Source organism: Canis lupus, chromosome 17 (genome assembly GCF_003254725.2).
Source record: "Canis lupus dingo isolate Sandy chromosome 17, ASM325472v2, whole genome shotgun sequence".
Taxonomy (NCBI): Eukaryota; Metazoa; Chordata; class Mammalia; order Carnivora; family Canidae; genus Canis; species Canis lupus.
Window position 1 is genome coordinate 19272471 of NC_064259.1, and position 17074 is coordinate 19289544.

The 17074-nt window shown below is 54.1% G+C and overlaps 1 protein-coding gene across 1 annotated transcript in view; it reads right to left on the reverse strand.

Moving 5' to 3' along the window:
* The window catches only part of ADCY3 (adenylate cyclase 3), a 78916-nt gene extending 71397 nt beyond the window's left edge, over positions 1-7519 (reverse strand). The window contains exons 1-2 of the mRNA XM_025454492.3: positions 7367-7519; positions 6132-6944 (exon numbers count right to left, since the gene is read on the reverse strand). Coding sequence (XP_025310277.3) covers positions 6132-6806 — 675 coding nt within the window. The 5' untranslated portion in view covers positions 6807-6944; positions 7367-7519. The remainder of the gene's footprint in view (positions 1-6131; positions 6945-7366) is intronic.
* Between the last annotated feature and the right edge of the window lie 9555 nt (positions 7520-17074).

A 17074-nucleotide genomic window follows, 5' to 3' on the forward strand; every position in this document is an offset into this window, starting at 1 on the left:
CCCCCACCCCCCTCCCCGGCTTGTGGACAGCCTCAGATGCCTATCCTCCACTTCTTCCATCCCTGTGCACACCTACTACTCTCACATCAAAGGGTAGAATCCACCTCCCCTTATCCTGCTTCCGGCTTAGCCTTACGACTTGCTTTGACCATAGTGACCGGTCTAGCCTCTAAAAACTCTGGTAGCTTCCACCTTCTCCCGGAGAACACCATGCGTGTGAGGAAGCCCAAGCTGGCCACACGGAGAGGTCACTTGGAGGAGTGCCAAGGCTCCAGATATGTAAGGGCTTCCTAGAGCTTTCCAGCACAGCAGTCCACTGAATGTAAGTGAGCCACCCCAGCCAGTGCCACCTGAAACAGAAAAACTGCCCAGCTTAGCACAGTCAACCCAGAGAATCATCAGGCAGCAGTCGTGTCCAGATTGTTACAGCAATGGGTAAAGTCACATAGTTGTGTACACAGATGTGTGCAGGAAGGCCACAGAGGAATGGGCCATCCCACATTGAGTTTCCTAGAGAACCCAAATATCCAAACAGGTTTTTACCCAATTCTGACAAAAAATGTTTTTAGGATGTAATACTGCATCCCCTCTTTGACTAAATGTAATCTAGTATTTTTCTGATGAGTGGGTCATCGCTGCGCACATGGGTTACCCAGTCCTGGAATGTAAGGAAAGCTCCAGCAGTTGCAGAAGTGTGCGTGCAGGCTTTGGGTTCCAACCCCCATTCAGCCTCCAGACAGCTGTGTTCCTTATCAGTGGGGATATGCCTGTCCCTAGAAATACCCATCCTCCACCAAGTGGCTCCTTCTAAGGATTTTGAGTTAAGAAAGCAAGGATCCTATTGCTCCTGGAACTTTAAGCTCAACAGGTTCTGAGGAAAGCTAGTTTAGATGGTTCCTTTATGATCGCAGAAGAACTCTAGGATCCAACTGACCTGAGTTCAAATCCTGCTTTGCTACCTGCTAGCTATGGGGTCTTAGACGAGTCATGTCAATCATCACACATTTTAGTTTCCCCCTCTGTAAAATAAAAAGATCTACCTCTTGCTGGGAACTACTCAACCGAAACACAGCAAGAGCTCAGGAGATGAGGGCACCCTGGGTATACCCATGTTCAGTGGGCCCAGGCCTGGCCCTGAACATGCATGTTGCCCCTGAGCATACACATCTGAGCATTGGTCAGGATTAGATCCATGGAAACCCACCAACAACAGTGCATATCAAGAGAGGATAGGGAGGCAGGGTGGTGGGGTGGGGGCAGGTCTGAATGTTTATTCAGGGTTGGAGCACAGTAGTGGGATTTACTGCACAAAGGAACTGCAGGACAAGAATAACCTTGGGGTCCTAGCAAGTCCAGCTCAAGAAGCATTCATCAGGACTATTGGGCAGACCAAGGCCACGGGTGTGTGGGTGTGTGTGTGTGTATGTGTGTGTGTCTACACGCGCGCATGGGTATATACACAACATGTACCTGCTCACAAGGCAGGCCTGGCAGGGGGCAAGGGGAGATCCCAGCGTGAACACAGGTGTCTTAATGTCTCTGCTACTACCCAGTTACCCACTAGCAGCCCAGCCCTGGGCTCTGGTTTCCTCTCCAGAAAAGCCCACTAACGACAAAGTGCTGATTTAAAACAAACATGAGGGATCGGATACTCATGAGGCAAAACACCAGTGTGGCAATGTGGTGAAAGGCAGGGCCAGTTGCACATGCAGGACCGGGACATACTAGAAAAGCCATTTTCACATAGAGAAGGATCAGAAAAGGCCACAGAGAAAAGTGGCCTGGGACGGGATTGAGGGGTTGACTTGCTGCAAAGGCATTTACATGTTTGATAATTAACTGTCCTTCCACAGTTGGGTTTGATGGGGCCTCCCCACCCCTTCTACACCTTTCCTTACTATTCTGATTCCTAAAACATGACCACCTGCACACACTGCATGTGAAAGGAGGGGAGGGGTCGGGGTGGGATGACTGCTTCTGTCCCAGGATGGCAGCAGAGAGCCAATCCAGGGTTGGTTTTGCAGCACCCCTCCCCGGCATTTCCCACACCCCTCTCTTACCTCAATGCCTCTGGTTGGCTCAGAGCCCCCCCAGCCTGCAGTCTTCCTGCCCAATTCCACCCAGCTCCTGTTCCAACTCATCACATTTCATCTCTCCCATACTCCTGCCACATTCCCACCAGAAAGATTCCATCATGGGCTTCTTCTTTTTGGCCAATTCCAGGGGGATGGGAGAGGCATGCCTCTTCGATATTTTAGGGCCCCCCCTCCACCTCTTGGCACCTTTGTTCAACACCACTTAGCAAAGATATTTAGGGACAGCCAGAGAAGCAAGAAAGAGACCCAAAAGTCCACATTATAGAGAAAGAGAGGCTTTCAGGGAAGCCTTGGAATGGGTCCTGCCCCTCCCTCACCCCCCACCTTCTCATTCACCAGTGACCCTCCCCAGTTACCCAACCCCTCCAACCTTCAACCTCCCTGAGCCTCGGTTTACTCATCTGTAAAATGGAGCCAGTTACAATCCGGGCTCAAACGAGATGATGTCTATAGAACCCTAAACCCCAGCCTGCCCCTGAAGGAGTCTGGAAGCATCAGCCCCTCACACAATGCTCCTACTGTAGCTGCCTCCAGCACCTTGGAGGCAAATGTTCCTTCATGGGGTGAATGGTCTATGTAATTTGTACGTGTAGTGGGATTTCATCTGAAGCTCTATTGTGTTCTAATTTGTAAGGTCTTAACAAGTGATTAATTTCAAGAGAAAATTTTGCTTCCAAATAGTCTTTCTTCTATGAAATAAAGCTATAGGGTATTTTTCAAATGTTGCCGTCACAGATTTTAACAACCGCATCAGATGCTAATAGGTTGTGGGTGCACCAATGGTCTTGGGAAAGGCCACTGGCCTCAGGAATGCTCCCCATCACCTTAGCTGCGCTTTCTGCCCCCCCACCCACCCTCACCCATCGGCTGCTGCCCAGTCCTGACCTTGACCCCCTTCCGCTCCATCACATCACCCTAAAGGCAGTTTGGGGCAGTATAAAGGCAAGTTGTGTCCTAAGAGGCCTAGCGGTGCCAGGTGCCAGGACCCAGGCAAGGAAGGGGAGGGGAAACTGCCAACTGCAGCTTGCTCCCCACAGCTCCAGCTCCCCTACACTCCAGAACAATCGTCTGATTCTTGTTATTCCTAGATTGTGTAAGGCCCATACCTATTGCTCAGTAATATGCACTCATTCACTAAGAAGGCCCAGCAACACCCCAATCCCACACCCCATCTGACAGCTAGACCCCACCTCCTCTTCCCGTTGGAACCCCAACCTGCCTGCCTCCCATGAGAAGAACCAGGGGCAGAGTGGATGGCTTGCCACTGACCTGTCAGGCTGTGCCTCCCCATCTGTCCCTATCTACTGCCACTCCCCACTAGACCTGAGTTTGGTTTCGAGAGAATGGAGGGGGCAGAGGAGGAAGACATGGACACTGGAAAGGCTTCCTAGTACTGCTAGTGGCAGCAGCAACAGAAACATCCCCAAACTTCCAAAATCCGGTGTCTGCCTTTTTTTTTTTTTTTTTAAAGATTTTATTTATTTATTCATGAGAGACGGGGGGGGGGGGGGGGGGGGGCGCAGAGATACAGGCAGAGGGAGAAGCAGGCTCCATGCAGGGAGCCTGATATGGGATTCGATCAGAGGACTCCAGGATCACACCCTGGGATGAACACAGGCACTAAACCACTGAGCCACCCAGGGATCCCCTGGTGTCTGCTTCTAACCTAGTTCACCTCTCATAGGCCCAGGAGGGAATCCCTGCCTGGATCCAAGAGGTGATGGGCAAAGAGAAAGAAAAGGGGAGGCTGTAGGCAAGAGGAAGAAAAGCAAGGAGGTGCTGGGGTATGTTCCTGGTGTCACCCTAGCTGGGGATCCGGCTACCTCATCCTCACGTCCCTGGTCCATCCTATCCTCGATGGTGCCTCCATCCCAGGAAGTAACACACACCCAGAGGAGCAGTGGCAGGTGAGTGTTGCTTCATTCCACAGCCAGAGGAGAGATGCAGCCGGTGTGCTCACAGCAACACTCAGCCATCTGGGCTTAGTTTCCACCACATCCAGAAATACTAAATGCATGGAACTCTCCCTTAAGGAAAACTTGGGCGAGTGGGCCTGGGAACCCAGGCACCTTTTAAGAAGTCACACTAGTTCCAAACAAGTGACTCAAACTTCTGGAACATTGCCCACTGGAAACTGGGGCCTCCTGCATTTTATCCCAGGCTCCCAAATGGACCCTGGGAGCCACCTCCTCCATCCCCTCCATTCTCAAAGCCACATCCAGGGAGGGCCCTGCTTCCACGTCAAGACCATGCTCTCCCGGGATGCGAATACAGTTATCTTCTATTTACTTCTTGATTTTCCTGTTTCCTAATCTTGGGGATTTTGTCTCTTAGCGGTGCCCAAAGGACAGCTTCAATCATGGGTTTAGCATTAGGGGCTCCAAAGAGAATTTTTGTTCTGCTCCCTTCATGGACAATCAGGCATACCGGAAACTCATGTGGTCCAGGGGCCCCAGCAGAGAGGAAACGTCAGCAGTGACCGTTCAGTAGAAAGGAATGGTTCAGAATTAGATCCCAGACCCCAAATGTTGCCATGTCCACCTATCTGCCCCAAGCTGTGCTTTCAACAGATTCCAAGCAGAAGGACTCCCATCTTGCTTCCCCCAATAGCTTCCAGCGGGGCCCTTGGCTGGGAGAAGCACAGGCTAAAATTCACCAACCCAGAAGCCAAGCCAGTGGTGGCAGATTGTCACTTTACATGAGCAGGGCATTGGGAGGGGAAAAAAAGAAACTGTTGGTAGACCCACATGGTCCATGTGCACCAGCCCAGGGCTTCCTGAGAGAGGACAGTACATGAGCCAGAATGAAAGAACAGAAGAATTTTGGCCCAAGAACCAGGAAGAAGTCAAAACAGAAAATTGTGTTTTCCTCTAACCAAGTGGGAGGCAATGGGACAAGCCTCACTGGGTTCTCGCATCAACTCCCTAGGGCGCTGCTGGGCTCTTAGAGACTCAGCCCTCAAGCCCAAAAGACAAGGACAGTGGCTTTGGCCAAGATGCAGCCAGCATCATGACAGTAGGAAGAGCGTGGACATCGGAATTGAGAAGCAGACACTCCAGGCATGTGACTACTGTACCCACCTATGTAGCCTGGGCAGGTCACTTTCCCTCTCGGGGCTCACGCATAGCGGAGGTAGCAGGGAGGTCACAACACTGTGGAATTTACTGATTAAGCCCCCCCCCAGACTCCTCCAGATGGGTTACTGGGTAAACGCAGATGCTGAGAATCCCGGTCTCCCAGTCTCTACAGCCCCTCAGCACCTAGCCAGGCTCTTGGCTCCCGGCAGGAGCACAACACTGTTAAGTGGAGGCCCAGACTCCAGCCCTTCCAGCAACACACGTCCTCAAAGAACTAGCAGACCCTCCACTGCCGTGGCCAGCACAATTGTCCCTGGTTATGTCCCAATGCCACATCTCCCATCATCTAAGTCCTCCACACATTCTGAGCTCCCAACAGCAGGAGCAGGATCTGGGACCACCACACCTTCGTGTCTCCAACGTGTCTTCACCCACATCCCCTCTGATCTTGGTAATGACTGCTCATGCAGGCAGGCAGACAGTCCCCACTTGACAGAGGGGCACTGTGTCCACACAAGTTGGGCAACTGCTGAAGCTAACCAATGACAGGCTGGAGATCAGAAGCTAAGGAAACTCCTTCCCCCACAAGAGGTCTTCCTGAAGGAGGTCAAGGACAGGGAATGGCTGGGACAATGTGCCCTGGAACCAGCCGTAGTGGGCCTTCCTACCACCCACTTGGGCTGGCAGGACACAGGTGACAGAGTGGCCCTGAGGCCCAATGACCTGACTTTCTGCACTCCCTCCCGCCCACCACAGAAAGCTCTAGTGCAAAGCCAGGGGGTTGTGGGAGAGACTGTGTCTTCCTGCACAAGCAGCTGAGAGCCCCCGAGACGCCCGCAACACATGCTGGCTCAAAGGCAAACAAGCAGTGCCATCATCCCCCCTCTGAAACCGGTACCCCCAGGGATCAGAGCTGGCAGCAGGGGAAGCCCCTGGTGGGACCCAGGGCAGGACTCACCTCCCTCAGCAAACGCATGCCCTGCAGCCCGTCCTGCTGCTGCTGGGCCACGGTGACCCCCAAGACGAGCGTGTGCACCACACAGGAGACCACCGAGATGATGACGATGGGGCTGAGGCTGAGCGGCAGCGTGATGAAGAAGGAGAAGACAAAGAAGGCCTGCCAGCCCACCGTGTCGCTGGCCGCATGGGCGCCCGCGAAGTTCAGGCCCAGGTAGGAGAAAACCTGGGCAGTGATCAGCAGCCACAGCAGGTAGGGCACCACTTTCCGGGTGACCCGGTCGGGGAGCAGCCCCTTTTTGCAGAGCACGAAGAGGAGGATGTCCAACAGCAGGCCCACCGCGGCCACGAGGAGCGGAGCCAGCTTGTCGCTGGAGAAGACCACCGCGCACATGAGCACCACGTAGCAGTCGAAGAGGGCCGCGACCACCACCAGCACCAGCAGGGTCTCGTGGCGCTGCCGCTTGAAGTAGGTCTGGTACAAGTTCTCCAAGGACTCGGGCACGAAGGTCAGCCGCATGAACCGCGGCAGGCAGAGGCAGGGGCCGGAGGTCCGGACCGAGATTTCGTGGGTCCGGCCCACGCCGCGGTCGGGGTCGGAGGGCAGGCTCACAGAGTACTCGGCGGAGTACTCGGCCGAGTACTCGGGCTCGGGGAAGCCCTGGTTCCTCGGCATCCTGGCTGCCGGCGGCTTCGACGGGGCCCGGCGCGGAGGGAAGGCTCTGCAACGCGGCCCTACCGGGGCTCTCGGGGACCTGGGGCACACCGGGGGCCAGCAGTGTCCAGGGCACAGGCAGCGCCGGTCATCTGGAACCTAGAAGGCCGGGCCGGCTAAGTGGAGCCCCGGGCCGGGCCTCGCTTCCCGCGCCTTCTCCGGACCCCCGCCCCGCCCCGCCCCCGCCCCCCGCGCAAGAATCGGCAAGAAGCGTCGCGCACCAGGCTCCAGGCCCTGGGGCCCGGCCCCGCCGCTCTCCCTCCCGCCGGGCTCCCCAGGGTCCGACCACCTCTCCACCCCGCGCGCTCCTCCGGGCGCTGCCCCCGTCCTGACCTCCTCACCTAAAGCAGCGCCAGGCCCAAGCCTTAGAAGCTGGAGCTGAAACGTGCCCGAGCCACCCGCACCATCCCGGGGATTCCTGAACCTTCCGTTTACCGCCCCCCCCCCCGCGGCCCCGGCCCTCCACCCCCACCTCGGGGCCCCACCTGCCCTCCGGGGAGCTGGCCTGCCGCGCCGCTTACCTGTGCGGGAACTCGGGAGCCGCGTGGTCCTGCGGGTCCCCGCGCAGGCTGCGGGCCCGGGTCCCGCGGGGGGCGGGGGGGCAGGAGGGCTCGGCGCCGGTCGCCGGGTCCCCGGGTCCCCGGGTCCCCCCGCCGTCAGGCCCGGGATCCGGCCGGGAGAGGCGCGGGGCTGCCCCCCAGCATCCGCGGGCGCGCGGGGCCGCTGGAGGACGGAGGCGGCGGGGGCGGGAAGATCCGGGGGCGCCTGCCCCTGCGGCTGCGGCTGGCGGCGCGGCCGGACCCCTCCCTCTCGCCCCCGCGCTGGGCGGTCGCGGCGACGGCGGCGGCGGCTAGGGGCGCAGCCCGGGCCCTCCCGGGCGGGAGCGCGGGCCGAGGCCGGGGCAGCCCGCCAGCATCCTCGGGGCCGCCGGCGCGCCGAGCCGAGCCAGCCGAGCCAGCCGAGCCGAGCCAGCCGAGTCCGGGCGCGGCGCGCTGCGCTGTGATCCCCGCACGGCGCCGGCGGCTCCGGGGCCACGCGCGCTCCAGGCCCCGGGAGGCGGGCGGCGGGCGGCGGGCGGCGGGCAGCGGGCGGCGCCCCTCCCTCCCTCCCTCCCTCCCCGCAGTCGCCGCCCTCTCGGGGAGCGCGGCCCGGAGCTGGGGGGGCGCCGGGCTGCAGCCCCGCGGGCGGGGGGAGGGGAGGGCGCGGGCGCGGGCGCGGAGGGGCCCCGGTGGCCCCGCGCTCAAGCCCCGGCGGCGGGCAGGACGGGTGGGCGAGGCGACGCCGCCCGCAGCAGGCCGGGCTCGGAGCGGGAGAGCCCGGACGTGCCCTCCCGCAGGTGGGGCGCGCTCGCTGCACCCCCGCCGCCGCCCGGCCGCCGCGGCTCCGTCCTGGGCCCGAGAGGAGAGGCCGGGGCTGAGGCTTGGGGACGCCTGCCCCGCCGGGCGCGCAGGGGCCTAAGTGTCCCCGCCCACCCCCACCCTGGCAGCGCGAGCGTCCTCAGAAGGGCCCGCAGCTGGGCTCTGCTCGGGAAGGGAGGAGGTGGGAGGCGCCCGGAGGCACCTGGCACGTGGAATTGCCAGCGACCTGGCTTCAAAAAGCGCTCCCGTGTACACTCCACCTGTTTGAGATGGGTTTGAATTTACAAACACGCCTCAAAGACGCAAATGCTCCTGTGGCTGGTTAAGCCTATTAGTCTCTTACACCTTAGTATAAGTTACTTTCCTTGGCTTTGACAGAACACCTTGCTAAGATCAATCAGGCTTTAAGAATTTAGATAAAGAGAAAGGGAGGGATTCCCTGGGTGGCGTAGCGGTTTGGCGCCTGCTTTTGGCCCAGGGTGCGATCCTGGAGACCTGGGATCGAGTCCCACGTCGGGCTCCCGGTGCATGGAGCCTGCTTCTCCCTCTCCCTCTGCCTGTGTCTCTGCGCCTCTCTCTCTCTATCATAAATATAAATTTAAAAAAAAAAAACTTTAAAGGGAAAGGGGAACAAATCATGTGTGTGTAGTTGGGGGTGGGGGGTGGGTTGCTGAGGACATCCAGCAGTATTAGGAAATGGGCTCCCTTAGGGAGTGTAGAAGAAATGGGTCAGAGGAGAGAAACCCAGCCCTCCAGCTCCTGAGAGTCACCCATGAATGCCCTTTCTAGAACCCCAGTCAACTCACCTCCCTCAGGAATAGATTCATCAGGGGATTTATCCTATCACAGCTGTTTCTGTCCATCCCTCATTCAAATTCTGAAACTCTGCCAACCTCAGTGCAAACTTGTCAGGGCTTTGATTACCAAGGTTGGGGGCTAAATATCAGACTTAGGGGGAGCATAATTCGAATAAAGCACCTTTTCCCATTGTTTTCATTTGTTTGGAGTCCTAACATTTTTTATTTTGAGTTGTTACGTGCTGTTAAAGGAGGTGTGATTTTTTATGCTAATAAAAGGAGAAGAGCTGATAAATACTGCTTGGGCCTGGGCAGGACGGGGTGACTGGGTGTTTGGCATTAAGGAGGGCACTTGATGGAATGAGCATTGGGTGTTAGATGCAACTGATGAATCACTAAATTCTACCCCCTAAAACTAATAATACAGTACATGTTAACTAAATTGCACTTAAAAATACTGTTTGGGTCTGCTTTGGCACAAAGGACGCCCACATTGCACCCTCCCCCTTTCCTGGGACATGTGACAATGCTTGGATTTCTCCTTCGTGGCTTCCTAGTTGGCAAGACGGTGCCTGGCTCCTGGGCCATGTGGATTCCTTCCTGGGCTTTTGCCCCTATTCCCTAGCCTCTGCTCCGCACCCACCTAATGAAGGGAGAGGATTCCATACGGCTGCCCCTGGTAAAAACAAAACAAAACCCTGATCTCCTGCTCTAATCGCTGGCCTACACTGCTGCCCTCTCTGACTTTCCACAATCCTCCTCTCTTTGTTGGGCCTGGGCATCAGGGAAGACCAAAGGAGCCACCCAGCCCCTGCCCTCAGGATGCCTACTGGCTCTGTGAGAGCACAGGATCCACTGACAAGATAGACTTTCTGCTGTGCACAGGTGGCAATCAGAGGTGACCTGAAACTGGGTCTTTCAGAACTGGTCCTGAAAGGGGTGCCCTTAGCAGCCTGGAGCCTCCTGACAAAGGCTCAGCAGTGGGAGAGTACCCTGCTCTGCATTCTGGGTAATGGGTGCAACCCTTCCCTGTGGGTATGGGAAGCTCCACAGGCCTCCCCAAGAGCCAGAGGCAACTGAGTGACTATTCCAGAGCAAGAAAGCTGTGCAAGGTCCTGCCTACAGAGATCGGGGAAAACACAACTATTGGGAGACAGGCAGTTAGGCCTGCGAGCCTTCCTTGTCTACCTTGCTCCTGGCAGCTTCTTCAGCACCTGAAGCCAAACAGTCATTGAATGAATGATTTCCCTAAGAAGAAATAACATTTTATAAGTGCACCTCCTACCCCTGAGGGAGCCGAAAGACCTCATTCGTTGATGCTGAAAATGTCCTGGTCCAAGGAAATTAAAAATAACCCCACTCAAGAAAAGGGTAGGAGGTGCCTTCAGTTTCCAAGCTATACATTTTGTATTGCTATCATCTGGACAACCGGCAAGCATTTGCTTTCGTAATCAAAAGATACAGTAAATCTATCTTAAAACACACGCGTACACACACATGCATGCACCCACACAACCCAAGACTATGAATGGTTGTGTGGGTGACTTGCCAAGGACATGTGTCCTAAAGTGGAGACAAAATCTCGGGCTTGGGTAGAAGCTTGGTTGGTGTCCTGAGCCCCACCTTAACCCAGGATCAGGAATAGGATCCCTCCTTGCTGAAGATACCTTTTGTTTGTATGGCTTCGGAGGAGATTGCTGAGCATTAATAGTTGTTGCATAAACAAGAGTGGTTTGGCGCCCTGGGGAAATGTGGTGGCTCCTGAATCTAGCAAACAATAGATCAGAGCAGAGCCCTGGTGTCCAGGGGAAAGAGAAGTGGGAGGAGAGAAGATCATTAGCTCCCCTGGTGCTGGGCCCCAGGAGATCCCTGTTTGGGGCCTTAGCTAAAGGCAGAGCCTGCGACCAGGGCCTGCAAGCAGCGGGTTTAATTGGACAAGTGATTCCCAGGGCAAGAAGGCAGGAAAGCCGGTAAATTACAAGGGTGTGTGATGAGGGGTCGCTGTGGGCAGTAGGGTTCAATTCCCTCTCGCAATGAGCACCTCGGAACTTCCCACCAGAGGGCTGGAAGACGGGAGTGTCGTTCCACCTGCTTCCCTACCCCATGGTGAAGGGTTACCCGGGGTGTGTTCACTCCTGAGTACTTGCCGGTGTGTGCAAGCTTCAGGGGGGCCAAGTGCTGGGCTCCGGGGCGGAAACGAGACAGCACAGAGGGGCAAGATGCCTCGGCTACCTGCAGAGTAGAGCCGTGGGCCAGGAGGATGGGCCTGTGACTGGCCAGTGTCCCAGATGGGGCCCAGACCCCACATGTACACCTGCCAGCTTGGAGGTTTGCATCCCATCACCTGGAGGAGGGACCTCCTCCGGTGCAGGAAGAAGCTGGCCTTTCGAGGTCCGAGACCTCAGCCTGTGCCCTGGCCGTGCTGCTGACGCTGCCTGGCATCTCAGATGGTTATTCACTCACCCTAAACTTGGGTCCTGGGGGTGTCATGACACAGCACTAGCCCCAGGTGGGGTCACTAGGAGGAAGCCGAGAATTAACGGGAACCCGAGTGATTGGCACACCTCCACAGAAGCAGTCATGGGGAGCTCCGGGCGACCTCATGGCCAGGGCCCCAGCGCTCCAGCTGCTCCTGTTCAAGCCTGACCTGTGCTGGGCTGGGCGGCCACCTCCCTGGAGCCCTCTCTGCCTGCGTCGGGAACCTCCTGATTCCTGCAGTTTTCCTCTCTGGCACCATCGGCCTGTCCATCGCTTCTCTGTCTCTCTCTGTCCTTGCTGTCATCCCTGGCCCTCTCTGTGTCTCTTGGTGCCTCTGCTTCTGGGACACTGGTTGTGCCGCTCTGTTTGTATGAGTGTGTAAGGATAAAGAACGTGTGAGTATGTGTGCGTGTATTTGTGTGTGTTGTATATAGGAGTATGTGTTTTGTGTATTGTGTGATCAGTGTGTACATGAATGTATGTCCAATTGGTGTGTAGTGTGTGAGACCAGTGTGCGTGTGGGCAAGTGCGTGTGCAGTGTGAGTAGGTGTGATGAGTGTGAGCATATGAGTGTAACCATCAGTGAGCATGATCACTGTGCATGTGCATGAGCAAATGTGGTGTGTGTGGGATCAGTGGGCATGATCGCATGCGAGTGAGTGAGCACGTACACAGTGTGAACCTGTGCCCTGCAGGTGTGGCTCCAGCCTTCCCTTCTGGTCCCCATGCCCCACTTGTTCTGTCCACTTGTGTGGTCTGCTCACTGCCCTCGGGATCTTTCAAGCCCTCCCCAGTGGGCAAAGGGGAGCTAGTAGAGAGGGCACAGCACTGGCCTATTCCTGGGTGTCAGCATCTCCTTGGGAGCAGGGCCAGGTCCCCTGATCCCTCCAGCCCAACATTTGAAACAGACCAGCTAGGGGCACCTGCATGGCTCAGTGGTTGAGCCTTTGGCTCATGTTGTGATCCCGGGGTCCTGGGATCGAGTCCCACATCGGGCTCCCCGCCGGGAGCCTGCTTTTCCCTTTGCTTATATCTCTGCATCTCTCTCTGTCTCTCATGAATAAATAAAATCTTAAAAAAAAAAAAAAAAAAAAAAAACACAGACCAGCTATTCCCTAACTTGCCACTGAACTGACATCAAGAAAACCCTAACCATATGTCTGTTTTCCTGGGCCTCCCAACTGGGGGTGAGGACAGTATCCTCAGCACCCATGCTGTGTGGTTTGCGCTCTCTCCTATAGGTCTATGAGGTAAGTACTAACATCCCCATTACATGGGTGAGAAAACTGGGGCTCAGTGGCCCAAAGGCTAGGGGCCTCAGAGAGAGGGCTGGTTGCCAAATGTGCTCTAGGCCACACAGGAATCTGGCTCAAGCAGTAATCCTCAAGAAGCTTCCTCCGGTCAGTTGCTGCTTCCTTACCAAGATTGTCCTCGATCTCAGAGACCAGGTGCTTAGTTGACAGCCAGAAGTGGCCTGTAGAATCATGACTCCCTGTATGTCAGAGGAAAGAGACTCAAGGTGTCCATCCATCATTCTGCTCCAGCCCAGATGAGGAAGTCGAAGCCTAGACAGGTTAAATTTGGGGAAGGCAGGACACATGCCCATGGAGTGTGAAGCAATGTGTGAATGCTGAGTAATCCCAAGGCCTCTGTGGAAATGTCACATTTCCAAAAGCACTCAAACCAGGGCCCCTCTGGGAAGAGGCACCATAGAAATATGTGCTAACAAGCCTCTCCCCAGCCTGCTGGGGATAAGAAGGAGCAGACAAAGATTTTAGAACAACAAGAGATGGTGAGAGAAGGCCCATGCCGGGAGGAGAGGGGTCTCTAACTTCATAGTCACTCTCACAGGTGGAAAGTCACAATGCCCAGAAGGGCAAGGCTGAGACCCCTGGGTGGAAGGTCACGCTGGAAGGGCTGAGAGAGGGATGGCACAGAGCCCTCACTACAGATGAAAACAATCTACCATCCCCATCGCTGCTCCTCCCACCTGTCTCACCCCCAGCTCAGGAATCACCCTTGATCCTGCCCCTCTCACCCTTCAGTCAATTCATGGCTCGGATATCACCTTCTCTTTCAAGTTGCACCAAACGACCATCAGTGATTTTTTTTTTTTTTTTTTTTTTTTTTTTTTTTTTTTACTTAGGTCATGTCCAAAGCCCTGGAACCTGTGAATATGACCTTATTTGGAGAAAGAGTCTTTGCAGATGTAATTGAGTTATGGATTTTGAGATGAGACCATCCTGAATGGCTTGGATGGCTCTAGTCCCAATGCTAAGTGTCCTTTGGAGAGACAGGCACAGAGGAGATCATGTGAAGATGGAGGCAGAGGGTGGGGCATGGGGCCCCAAGCCAGGGAGCACCTGGAGCCACCCAAAGCCAAAGGGGCAAGAAGGCGTTCTCTCCTTGAGTCTCCAGAGGAAGTGCAGGCCTACTGACCACCTTGATTCCAGACTTCTGGACTCTGGAATGGCAATGGAATATATTTAAACCACCCGGCAGGGTAGCCCAGGTGGCTCAGCGGCTGAGCACCTGCCTTTGGGCCTGGTGCTGGGGCCTGATCCTGGAGACCCTGGATCGAATCCCACATCGGGCTCCCTGCATGGAGCCTGCTTCTCCCTCTGCCTGTGTCTCTGCCTCTCCCTCTCTCTCTGTGTCTCTCATGAATAAATAAATAAAATCTTTAAAAAATAATAAAAAATAAAAAAAATAAACCACCCAGCATGTAGTAATTTGTTATGAGAGCCACAGAACCCAAAGATAGGATCCAACAGCACATTTTCTATACCTGTATTTAATATTTGCTAGTATTAAACATTTGTTCTAATTTTACCTGTCATCCCATTCACTGGACTTTGAGCCCAGGGTCAAGGCCTTGGTTTACCTTCATACCTGGAGTGCCAGCCCCTGGTAGGTTATCAGTAAACCTCGTTGAATTAAACTAACAGATCAGTTGGCTCCTCTTTTCTGATCACAGAGCTTCTTCAATTACCCAGAGATGTGCCAGGAGCTGGGAAAATCCACCTCATAGTTATTCCCAGACTTCAATTCTACTTGAAGTGATTTTTTTTTTCCCTTGGAGGGAAGTTGAGTGACTTAACTGGCAAGTAATTTTAATCACTATTTTTATCGCGAATCCACCAGGGATTGACTGGTGAGTGGAACACACGAATTTGTATCTGTTTCGAGGTACGAGACAGGACTGCGAGAACACAGACACTGGGTGTTATCGCTGGATCATGCCTCCAGATCTCATGGGGGGCTCATTCTCTCCATATCTGCAGGAATGCTGGAGACGCCCAAGGTCCATGCCATTACCCCGACTGCCCTGCTACTCCTCCTGAGCCTAGTCACATCCTGAGCTCCTCACAGTTCTGAGCACACTCTTCATGCCCTCATCACTTTGCACATGCCATCCCTCTGCCCAGATCTCTCTTCCCCCTGTTCTCCCCTGGATACACTATTACTCATCCCCAAAGACCCCCTTCCCCTTTCACCTGGTCTGTGAGGTGTTCTCTGATCCCCAGCAGGGGCAGCCCCTGGGGAACCACTGTGAGGACAGTGGGCTCACCTGTCTTCCACTCAGGCTGAATTCCTCAAAGGTGGGCAGTGTGTTCTCATCCATCCTTTCACCCTGCTTCATATTTCTTTATGGCACATTCTGCCCAAAACAACAGTGTATAATTGTTTGTTCATAAGTCTTGTTTCTTCCCCATAGAATGTGAGTTCTGTTGGAAAAAAGATGCTGTTTTGCTTTTTTAAAAAATTTATTTGAGAGAGAGCAAGGGGAGGGGCAGAGAGAGAGAGAGAGAATCTCCAGCAGACGCCCCACTGAGTGAGGAGCCTGACACAGAACTTGATCCCACAAACCTGAGATCACAACCTGAGCTGAAATCAAAATTTCAGCTTAACTGAAATTAAGTTAATGTAATAACTGACTGAGCCACCTAGGAGCCCCTTGTTTTGGTTTTTTAAGCTGTTGGTCCTCATGTGCTTAGCATCAAGTCAGCCCATAGTAAATGTACTCTTTTTCTGTAGCTCCCATGACAAATTACTATAAATGTAGTGTCTAAATGGTACCAATTTCTTATTTCCAGTTCCAGAGGTCAGAAGTCCAAAATGGGTCTCGTTGGGCAGAAGTCATGGTTTTGGCTGGGCTGCATTCTCTTCTGGAGACTAGGGGAAAATCTATTTCCTCACTTTTTCCAGCTTCTAGAGACCACCCACATTCTTTGGCTCACGGTCTCTTTCTTCCACCTTCAAACCCAGCAAGGTGACACCTCTCTGGCCATTCTTCCATGGCCACATCTCCCTCTGACCAGAGCCTGGAAGGGTTTTCCAATTTTAGGGACCCATGGGATGAGGCTAGACCCACCTGGATCATCTCTGCATCATATTTGCAAATATGATTAAGATCCTTCATCATATTTGCAAAATCCCTTTTGCCATGTAAAGTAACATTTCTAGAGATTGGGATAATGACAGTTTGGGGGCCATCATTCTACCTGCCCCAATAAGCTCCTGAAAGGATGGCCGGGCAGTGCTGATTAGAGCAAGGACCCATGTTAGTTCATTTTTCCTAAACGAATCTTCCCTGGATGTTTCTAATCTTGCTGCTGCGCTAAATGGCACTAGCAGGTTAAGCCTGGAGATTGTAAACCATCTTGAAAGTCTGTGAAAAGATGCTTTTTTCTGAGAGGAAAGAGGCCCTTGAAATCTTTTAATGCTAGAGAAAGCTGTAGAAGGAACTCATTTGCCTAAGAGGTCAGCCACTCTGCTCCAAGTTACCTAATCTGCATTAACAGAACAGATTCATTGTTCCAGGAAGGCTGGTTGGGAACAAGAGGTGATCCCGCAGCAGAATGAATGCCTGAGGTTCACAGGATTCATTCCAAGTCTCTCCAAACCCCCTACATGTTGCCACTGGAATTGTCTCCCAGAAGCAGTTTAGATTGTTGCACTTGCTCAAATATCTCTATTCTTTTCTTTCCTTTTCTTTTCTTTTCTTTTCTTTTCTTTCTTTCTTTTTTAAATATTTTATTTATTTATTCATGGGAAACAGAGAGAGAGGCAGAGACATAGAGGGAGAAGCAGGCTCCTCGCAGGGAGCCCAATGCGGGACTTGATCCCAGGACCCCGGAATCATGACCTGAGCTGAAGACAGACACTCAACCGCTGAGCCACCCAGGCATCCCCCTCTATAGTTTTCTTACTGTTTTCTGATTCAATTCTAAAGTCTTTAGCATCCAGCATGTTTCTTGGTTGGGCCCCAAGCTCCTTATCTCATGTACCTTCACAACAGTTCTGTGATGAAAATATCATTATTATGTCCATTTCACAGATGAGAAAACTGAGCCTAGGTTCAGAACTTGCCTAAGGTTCCATAGCAGATAAAGGGCACGGCCAAGTTTGTACCAATGTACCTCATCCTAGGGCCTTGCTCACCCAGGTGCTGAGCAATCTGACCCACCCTGCCCATCAGTCATTGCTGAAGGAATGACAGACTCAGTAACCTGCCCCCCCGCTTGGACAGGTGTCAAGTTAGTGCCGGACCACAGGGTGTGGGGTTCAGAAAGCAAAGCAGGAGACTGGCTGG